Here is a 10,465-nt window from a genome sequence, read left to right on the forward strand (position 1 = left end):
GTAGCAGAATGAAACAAGTACCAGCAAAACCGTTCCCTATAACTTGAATACTGAATCCACAAAAAATGACGGTGAAGCGAATGGAACCAGAGAAATGATCAAAAAAAAAAAAAAATAGGCGTGTTGTCAGTGAGGAAGCGAATCAAAGAAAAAGTAAGCACAAAAAGACATTTTTATTTTTATTTATTTATTTTTTTGCCCAGGAGACTGGCAAACCAGAACGGAATAGGGACTAATAATTTACCCTGGCAGGGAAGCACAGCCTAAGTGGGTAAATAAATGCAAAAAGGCGAGAGTGGGGGAAAGGTGGGACTAAGAAACTGACTTTGTGGAAAAGAGGACGAGGTCAAAGACCATGAGAAAGATGAGAAGTCAGGTGGCGCTGAGCGCGGCAGGGAAGTTCTGTGCGCTTTATCCCTGCCCAGATGCGGTGTGACCTCTCAGGGAAGGACCCCAAGAGCCGAGGCTGAGAGCTCCTTCAGCTTCCAGTCGCTAGCAGAGAGAGGCCTGCGAGGGTCCTTACGCCCACGACCTCTGCAGGGGTTCGACCCTTGGGTGAGGACCGCCGGGGCAGGAGGCCAGGGTAGCAGGGCAGCTCCTCCGGCCGGGCTAACAAAGGCCGCGGAGGGGACGTCCGGAGCCGCGCAACCTGCGGGGGGCCGAAGGGTTAACCGCGCGCCGGAGCCCGGGCGCATCCCGGCCCCCACCCCGCCGTCGCTAGGAGACGCCGGAAGTGGGGGAGGGGCGGGCGGCGCGGGCGAGGGTGGGAATCTTTTTCGGGAGCCCGGGGGCGGTGGCGAGGGAGCGCGCGTGCGCGTGCCCGGCCGGCCGTCGCCGCGGTGACCGTCCTCGCAGTCCGTCGGCTCGCGCTGCCGCTACCTCTGCAGGCTGTATGAGGAGGAGGAGGAGGATGTGAAGATGGCGGAGCTGCAGATGCTGCTGGAAGAGGAAATCCCGGGGGGCCGCCGGGCCCTCTTCGACAGTTACACGAATCTGGAACGGGTGGCCGATTACTGCGAGAACAACTACATTCAGGTGCGACGCGGCCCCCGGCTTGAGTGCGCCGGGTCTCGGGGTGATGAGGGGCGCGTGGGGACACCCCACCGCCAACCGGGGACCGTGCGCCTCGGGGGGCAGGGCGCGCGGGGCCGAGGCCGCCGCGGGGACACAGCCCAGCCGAGGGGAAGGGATGAGAACCCTCCGCCGGGAGGAAATCGAAGCTGGAAAACATTTCTAAAAGCCGGGAGCCTCGGCGCGGTGCGAGTGTCGCGTCCCGCCTCCCGCCGCTCCTGCCCTCCGCCGCCCCCGCACTCTGGCCGGTCTGTGTTCCGGAGGGCGGTGGAGGCCGAGACTGGCATTTTCTATTTATCGGAATCCTGCGTCCCCGTGTGGCAGAGGGGTGGGGGATTGATGGGGTACCCCACCGCCCCCACATTCTGTGGGATTTTCAAGGATCTCTATTGCTGTAAAGTGAAATGCCTCTTTTCTGTTCCTGGGGATACTTCAAAAAACCTTTATTTTGTAAAGGGGATGCGATAAGATGAGCAATTGTCCCTTGTTGGAAGTTAATGCCTTTTTTCCCCCCTCTATGGAGCATTGGAAGCTGCAGGATAATGAGCTGGTTTTTAACCCCTAGGCCCGTTAGGATAGCTAATTTCCCTGTCCCGTTAGAACAGGTAATTTTCCTGTGGGTAAAAGAACTGTGACTGTGACAGTTTTTCACAGAGAATTAGGAAAGCGAACCTCATGGTTTAATTTTTTTGCTGTGGTGGTTTGGCACTGGAACTCTTAGTGGTAGCAGGGTGTGTGGAGGCGGGGGGATATCGGGTGAGGATGAAATCCAGCTGCTCCTGGATGAAGCAGAAGATTCTGTAGATTAAAAAAAAATCCTCCTTTAAAAATTACTTGAAAGGATAGCAAGTTAAACATGCATGGTTTGCAAATCTAGCATCTTTTCTTGATGGATTATTCTGAATTTTAGGTTCTGCCTCCATTTTTTTTTTCTCATTTAAATTCTCTTGGGATAAAGGTGGAAATGGAAGCAATATGTTAAACTGTTTCTTCACCATCTTTTTTTTTGTTTGTTTGTTTTGTTTTCTCTTGCTCCCAACCCCATCTCTCTAGGTATTCTTCTTAACATGAGCTATATTGGAGAGCATTTTCAAGTCTTAGTGTAAATTTAAAAAAAGAAACAGGCGTTACAATTTATGGCTTCATAAATGTAAGAACCATATGGTTATCAGGATTGTGTTATTAAGTCTGTACTATCTTTTTTCCCCCTTCTGTATTTTGTAGGGAACATTTGTATTGGAGAATGAACCAGACATAATCCTAACCTTTTCCCTCCAAAAAGGCAGTTGAAAGTACAGCTAGTCGGAAAGTAATGTGTTTGGGTCAAAGATTAATACATAAAATGATGGGGCCAGCAGGTGGCGTGGATGTTAAGGCGTTGGATCCCTCTCATGGCCAGCTTCTCAGTTGAGTCCAGAACTGGTGCATTGAAAATCAGGCTGGCCCCTATGTGCGCATGTGTCCTTGCCTAAAATCCGGAGAAGAGACTGGAGAAGATACTTCAGTGTGGCCACCACCCCAGGGGGAAGATTGCTCACTTTCCCTCTCTGGTGAGCCCAGGCACTTTATAGCAAAAACTACAAAAAAGACAAATGTCCTTATTTGTAGAGTACTTTTCTGACACTGAGTGGGCTAAGAAGGAATCAAAGATTCAGTTGCTCAGTTTTTCACTAAGTACATTCAAGTGTCTTCTTTGGCCCAGGACTGTGTCAAGGGTTGATGGTACTCACCTAGTGTCTACCGTTTTTTAGCCTGGTTAGTAGGAAAGGCTGATCTGCAAGCAGTGAATACCATAAAATTAATTTAGTCTCTAGTGGGACTACAAGTGGGAATTAAGTTTCTAGGGAAGGCAAAACCTAAAGGACTGAAGTGGTTATTCCATTGCCTTGTGCAGGATATTATGGAAAACTGGTACATCAGAAGAGAAATTGGGAGTAAAAATGTGATAGTACGGTAGTTATTACCAAAAGTTAATAGAAGCATATTTGTCTCTTTGGAAGATGATTTTTATATACTTTGAAGGTATGATTCCTCTTAGGTTGTAGTTGCTACATAAAGATGGAAAGTGAATGGATTAGAAAGGTTAAAGGGTTCAGTTGAAAAGAATAGTACTGTCTCCGTTACCTGTTTTAGGATTAGGAATCAAAATTTAGTGTGGTGGCATTTTAAAATTTAAAGCATAAATATTGACTTAATAGGAAGAGACAAACTAGTTTCTTGAATTTAAGATCTGAAATAGATTTTACACTTTAACCTCTTAGATTAACATCTATTTCAGGATCCAGTGCATATATTATTGATGCACTCTCCCAGGATAGCTCTTACATGACTTACTGTAGTAAAATTGATAAATAGAGCACGGTGATAGTGGATTTGTGCTGACCCAGCTGTACTTTTGGCTGGCTCTCTTTGTGACCACATAACTGACCAGCAGGGATTTTACTGCTGCCTGTGGAAAGTTAACTGGTGGGATCCATGATCAGATGGTCAATTGAGTCTTGTTAGCATCATCTCCTAGCTACTAGCTCAAGTTAACTAGCCCAATGCCACTTATTTTATTGTGTGAAATGTAATTTGCACCTATAAAGCAGAAAAAAGAGAAGTCTGTTATGATTTACAGTAAGTGTTTTTGCTCAGTGTTTTAAAACGACTGGTTTTATGCCTAGGAATGTCAAGCAGTAATTCAGATAAGAAAGAATATTTTAAATGTGGGTTATATTTAGTGTGAAAATTGAGTAAAGGAGGGGAAATGCACTTCCTGAAGACAATTTTACTGTTTAAATTATTTCTTAGAAAAGTACTATGCAGAAATGTCATCAGCAATATAAGTGACCAGATATTGTCTCTATAAACACACAGAAAACCTGCAGATGGTGCATTGTTGTAAATATTGGGTCATCGCAAGTCATGATGCGTTTTTGTAAATATTGGGTCATCGGAAGTCATGATGTATTTTTGTAACAGAAAATATACCAGTTGAAAAACAGAAAAAATACCTCATGACTTCTGATGACCCAGTAGTTGTTTTCCAGGTTACTAATGCAGTTAATCTTAACAAATTTTAAATAATCTTTAATAAAAATTTAGATAGTTTTTATTATTTCAACCTCTAGAAAACATAATAGTCAAAATATTTTTTCTAAAATGTGAAAAAAATATAAATACAATTTATTGTTATTTACCAAGTTGATTTTCTTTATTTTTAGCCTATAAAAGTGATTTAGTAGTTGGTAAAGACTTTCTTTTTTGGAGTACCGCACATGTAAGACCTATGCTTGCTTTCTTCATTTATTCATAAAAACATAGAATGTTAAATCTAGTAGAAAACATCCAGGAATTTAAAAAAAATTATGATTAACTTTAAGTCTGCATTTTTGCAAGTAGAAGGATTTTGTAATAACGTGGATCTTGTTAATGTTTTGGTAGATGAATTAAGTTTATATTCTTTACTTTTTTTAAAGTCAATCTGAAAGGCCAGCTTGTTCATATTTAATTTTGTGTTGTTAAATAAAGGAAAGTCAATAGCTTTTTAAAGTGACAATTCACATATATATAGTGAAATCACATTGTCCATTGTTTGAATTAAAAGCAGAATCAGAACTGCCCATGGTGCAGTGGTTGGGAAAGCTGGATCCCACAGTTCAAATCCTGGCTTGATAGGTGCATGCTCGGTGAACACATGAGCCATGTAGCAAAGTAAAAATAATAATGATAAATAAAATTAAGTAAATTTTTTTTTCAGAGATTTTTTTGCTACAGAGCCCATATTCTTACCAAAGAGAGATAGAGAGAGAGAGAGAGAGAGAGAGAGAGAGAAAGAAATCACCCACCCCGGGGGCTGGACACACTGCAGTCCCCTCTTTTCCATTCTCCTCCCGGGATTTTGGGCATGTACACACATGTTCCCAGCATGAGTTTCAGGCCACCAGTCCAGGACTCTCACTGCAGTCGACTCTGTGTCAGTCCAGCCTCTTAACTACTACACCATCTGCTGTTCCCCAGTAAATAATTCTTTAATTAAAAAAACAAAACAAAACAAAAAAACGTATGGGATGGGCGATGGCCCAGAGGTAATGCAACTAGACCCACATAGGAAGGGTCCTGTTTCATATCCTGAGACATCCCTGAGCATGTCAGATGCATTTAGACCTGTGACCTAGCCCAGCTGAGACTGGAGATGGATTATGGCCTTAAGACCCTGTTAGGGTGTGCCCCCTCCCCAGAAAAAAATAAAGACTTCACGGTCCAAAGATCAGATATATATGAAAGATGACTGGGCAATTTTTAATTTCTTCCTTAATATCTACCAGTATTTTCTAATAATTTTTTCAAGAATGAGCATGTGTTTTTAATAATTATTAAATAAAAGATTTAATCTTTTTACTTTTTCAGTAATTTTTTTTATTGAACTGATAATAAGCCATGATTCTATTATCTTTTAAACCTTTTGTGAAGTTTTTAATTTATTCTCATAGTATCTATCTTTTTTCTTTTTCTTTTTTGCCTAGAGGGTATGTGTGCTCTCCAAAGAAAGAGAGCGAGAGGAAGAGGAGAAAGCACACTCCAAGGGAAGTGGTCACTCCACAATCCCTTCTCCATCTCTCCCTACTTTTTTGAGATTCTGGGCATGCACATTGCTGCCTTGACCAGTAGGCCACAAAACTAGCCCAGGAGTATCTATCTCGAGAGAAGAAACATAGGCTAGCTAGAGGCATGGTGGTTAAGAGGCAGCTAGATCCTGTAAGGCTGACTGCACAGTTTGATTACGAGACCCAGCAGCCTGAAAAACACCAGGCTCATGTGCACGCACGCCTAAAATCCTAAAAGGACAGATGGAGAAGGCACTGCAGCATGACCATCCCCCATGAATGATACTTTCTCACTTTCTCTCTCTCTCTCTCTGACTCTTATGGGCATCTGCACCCTCCAACAAAAAATTTTAAAGTCTCCTACTATTCCAAAGAAAGTATTTTTAGAAAAAAAAAATTCAGGTAAATTCTTTTTAAAAAAGAATTATTTATCATTATCATTTTTAATTTGACCAGAGAGAGAAAGGGAAAATGAGAAAGCAAGCCACCAGGTCCGGGACCTTGTTCAGCCATGTGGGAGCCCAATGTCTTAACACGCCTTAACACCTTGCCACCTGCAGGCCCTGGTAAATTCTTAATTTTCATATTATGGAATAATTTTTTTTAATTGCCAGTGGGCACATGCACTTAAGGGGGGTGAGGGGAAACAGACAGAGACAAAGAGAAAGCACAACAAGCTAACTCAGTGGCACATCGGCTACCTGCTGGCTCCTCCAGCAGAAATTTTTTTTTTTTTTTAAGAATTACTTATTTAATTTTATTTATTCATTCATTTTAAATTTAACCAGAGAGAGACACACAGAGAGAGAGAAAATGAAAAACCAAGCCATCAAGTCTAGGACTTGAACCGTGTTTGGCCATATAGGAGTGTCTAGCACCTTCAGCACCATGCCACTGGCTGGCCCCAGCACAGAATTATTTTAAGAATGGGTTTTCAGGGAACCAGCAGTTAGCGTAATGGCTATGTCACTGGACTCCCACGTAGTTGACCGCGGTTCGCGTCCCAGACCTGGGGCATAAAACTCACGCCGGGCGCATGTGCGTGCGTGCCCAAGATCCCAAGAGGAGAATGGAGGAGAAGGGATTGCAGCGTGACCATCCCCCCTGGGGGGTGATTTCTCGCTTTCTGTCTCTATGTCTCTGTCTGTCTGGCGAGCGCATGCACCCTATAGCAAAAATCTCTCCAAAAAAAAAAAAAATGGGTTTTCAGTGACAAATTAGTTATCAAGACTTTTGACAGATTGCAAAAGTAGGCTAAATTATATTCTGAGCCTCTTGCTCTTTTTAAAATTTTGTCATTTCTGTACTTCCTATGACTTCTTGTCCAGGGTGCTTAAGTAGCCTGGTAATTCCCTTTGTTCCTGCAAATGCTCTTATCCTACCACATTTTGCCCTTCCTTGAAGAGCTTCCTGGTACAAAATTGCCGTTTACCTCAACAATTCATAAACTTTCCATTTGCTTTTATTTGTTTCTTGGTGTGGTTAATGTGTAAATGTGTGATAGGTTTGTTTTATTCAGGGTCTTCTTTCCTCCCAGAGAATAATTTATAAGCCAAATTGATTTACTCATGTATAGAACATATAGTGAATGTGTATTTGAATGTGAGGGTTTTTGGTTTTTTTTTGGTGTTTCTTTTCTTTTAAAATACAGGGAATTGGGGCCAGTAGAGGGTGTGGTGGTTAAAGTGCTGGACTCTCACATGGCTGACCATGGTTCGAGTCCCATACCTGGTGGCTTGAAAATTACACTGGCTGTATGGGCGTACTGCCCGGAATCCTGAGAAGAGAATAGAGAAGGGATTGTGGTGTGACCAGACCCTCAGGGATGACTTCTCACTTTCTGTCTCTCTCCACTGAGCTCAGGCATCCCATGGCAAAACTCTTAAAAAACAAACAAACAAACAAACAAAAACAAGACATTTACTAGTATATGGTGTCAGTATAAGTGCAATCTTTTTTTTTTTAAGCTTTTTTGCTGTAAGGGTGGATGCATTCTCCAGAGAGACGGGCATAGGCAGTGAGAAGGGAAGTGAGAAATTACCCACAAGATGGCCACACTTGTCTCTTCTCCTCCACTATCCTCCTGGGATTTTGGGCACACATGCACATGTGCCCAGTGTGAGTTTCCCAACAACCCACTTCTAACTTCTCAGCAGACTTTTTCTTTTTTTTTTTTAAATAGTTTTTTATTTAGTACAACACCTTTTTTTTTCCCCCCAATAATTATTTTATTCAAGGGCTCGCAGGTGTTTTGGTGGTTTTGTTAGGGGTGCTGGACTCCTACATGGCTGACTGCAGTTTGAGTCCTGAACCTGGCAGCTTTCTTACTTTCTCTTCTCTCTCTCTGTCCCTCTCTGGTCAAATTAAAAATAAATTTAAAAAATAAATAAAAGTTAAATAAGAAATAAACTTTATTATAATTTGATCAGAGAGGGACAGAGAGAGAGACAGAGATAGTGAGAAAGCAAGTCACCAAGTCTGGGACTTGAACCACGGTCAGCCATGTGAGTCCAGGTCCCTTAACCACCATTGCCACCTGCTGGCCCCACAACACCTTTTTAAGGTGTGAAATTCTTTGAATTTTGATGAACTTACATAGTCATATAACCATCATAATATAAAATTTCTTTGTCTTTGTAGTAAATCTTTTCTTTCCTCTCCCAGTCTTTAGCAAACACTGACACATTTTTTTATCCCTGTAGTTTTTTCCCTCCTAGAATGCTGTGTAAATAGAATTATACAGTATGAAGCATTTTGCATTAACTTTATATTTTTAAGTTTGTTTATTTTTCTGGAGGTTGGGGAGACAGCCTCAACAGGGTCTTCAAGCTGTGATTCATTCCCAGCCTTGCCCAGTCTGATCCAATCTGGATCATGGGCCTTGGTGTGCACACAGCGTCCTCAGGGAGGTCCTGAGACATGAACCCAGGTCCTTTTTCATTTGGGCTCAGTTGTGTTACCGCTGCATCACACCTGGCACTTGACTTTTACCACTTTATATAATGTGTTTGAAAATCACCAATGTTATTGTGTTATGAGAGTAGTTCATTTCTTCTTAAGGCTGAATAATAGTCTGTTAGATCGTCGGAAAAGTCATGACACATTTTTGCATTTAAAAAAGCCAGAAAAAATATATCTTGACTTTTCCTACAACCCAATAAAGTAGTATGCAGAAGAGTCACTGTTTATCCATTCACCAGTTGATGGACTTCTGGGTTGTTACTAGTTTTAGCCAGTGATGACTGCAGCTATAAACATTTGCATACATGTGTTGGTGGGACACCCATCTTCATATTTTGCATAAATTTAGGGAACAGCTCTGCTCTTGCATCCTGACCATGTTGCATGGATCAGCATAGGGCTCCTACTGCTTGAATTGCTGCTAATCCAAGTCTTGGTGGAGTCCTTGTGGTCTTGTAATGAGTTTAAGAGAGGCTTGTGAGGAGCTGCTATGAAGCCTTCTCTTACGTTCTTATCTAGCTGTGTTATAGTACAGTTTCTCATCACCTCCTAGTTCTGATGAAATGAGACTTTCTGTTGCATCCTTTTAGGAAACAACTGCAGACTATAAAACCTCAGCTGCAGAAGAGCATTTACTCAGCTACATCATTTATCTTGTAGTTATCCTTTTGTGTGGGTGTTGGTCTGCATAAGGGTTGCACATTTTACTGCTCTTCTTTAGTTCTCTAAATAGTGGACTTCTTGAATCTAACCAGGGCTTGGGTAATCTATCACATCTTGCTTTTTGACTTGACGTATCTAACAGTGGGATTATTCAGTCATAAGGTAAATGTATGTTTAATTTTACAGAAACTTCTGAACTCCCAAATGATTGTATCATTTTGCATTCCAACAGCAAAGTTTCAATTGTTCTGCATCCTTGTCAGCATTTGGTTTTGTCATATTTTAAAATTCTAGCCATTCTGATAGATGCTAGTGATAGCTCAAAGGGCCCTGTGTGATGAGCCCATAGCTAACATCATCTTCAACCATGAAAAGCTGAAAGCTTTTTCTGTAAAATCAGAAACAAGACAGAGGTGCCTACTCTCTAGTTCTGTTCAGCATAGTACTACACTGTCCTGGAAATCCTAGCCGAACTGGCTAGGAAAGGGGGAAAAAGGCACCCAAAATGCTAAGGAAGAAATTAAATTGTCTCTATTTGCAAAATGCAAGTTCTTATATAGAGAGACTCCCAGAAAATTTAGAACTGATAAATGAACTCAGTAAAGTTGTAGGATACAAAGTCAATATAAAGAAACAGTTGCGTTTCTTATGCCATCAATTATGTGAAAAAGAAATTAAGAAAACAGTCCTGTTTACAGTAGCATCAAAAAGAATAAAATACTTAAGAATAAATTTAATGTAGGAGATGAAAGCTCTGTTCACCAAAAGTTGTGACAGTTGGTAATTGAAGAAGGAACATATAAATGGAAACATATTCTGTATTAATCGATGAGAAGAATATTGATAAAATGTCGATTCTACCCAAAGCCATTTAGAGATTCAGTACAATCCCTATCAAAATTCCAGTGGCATTTTTCACAAAAAAAGAAAAAAACAGTCCTGAAATTTATATGGAACCACAAAAGACTCTGACCCAAAGCAATCTTGAGTAAGGAGAACAAAGTTGGAGCTATCACACTACCTGATTCAAACTATATTATAAAGCTACACTAATCAAACAGTATGATGATGTCATAAAAGTGACATTCAGACCAATGAACAGATTAGAGAGCCAATAAGTACACTCATACATATCTAGTTGAGCAATCTTTAATAAAAGGCATCAGGACTGCACAGTAGGG

At 41.4% G+C, this 10,465-nt stretch overlaps 1 protein-coding gene across 11 annotated transcripts in view; it reads left to right on the top strand.

Moving 5' to 3' along the window:
• The first annotated feature begins 868 nt into the window (after positions 1 to 868).
• Positions 869 to 10,465, top strand: part of ABI2 (abl interactor 2) — a 101,232-nt gene continuing 91,635 nt past the window's right edge. For all 11 annotated transcript variants that reach the window (XM_006153064.3, XM_006153068.3, XM_006153071.3 and 8 more), the window contains exon 1: positions 869 to 1,035. In XM_006153064.3, coding sequence (XP_006153126.1) covers positions 919 to 1,035 — 117 coding nt within the window. In that variant the 5' untranslated portion in view covers positions 869 to 918. The remainder of the gene's footprint in view (positions 1,036 to 10,465) is intronic.

This window comes from Tupaia chinensis, unplaced genomic scaffold (genome assembly GCF_000334495.1).
Source record: "Tupaia chinensis unplaced genomic scaffold, TupChi_1.0 Scaffold000361_2, whole genome shotgun sequence".
NCBI classification, from domain to species: domain Eukaryota; kingdom Metazoa; phylum Chordata; class Mammalia; order Scandentia; family Tupaiidae; genus Tupaia; species Tupaia belangeri.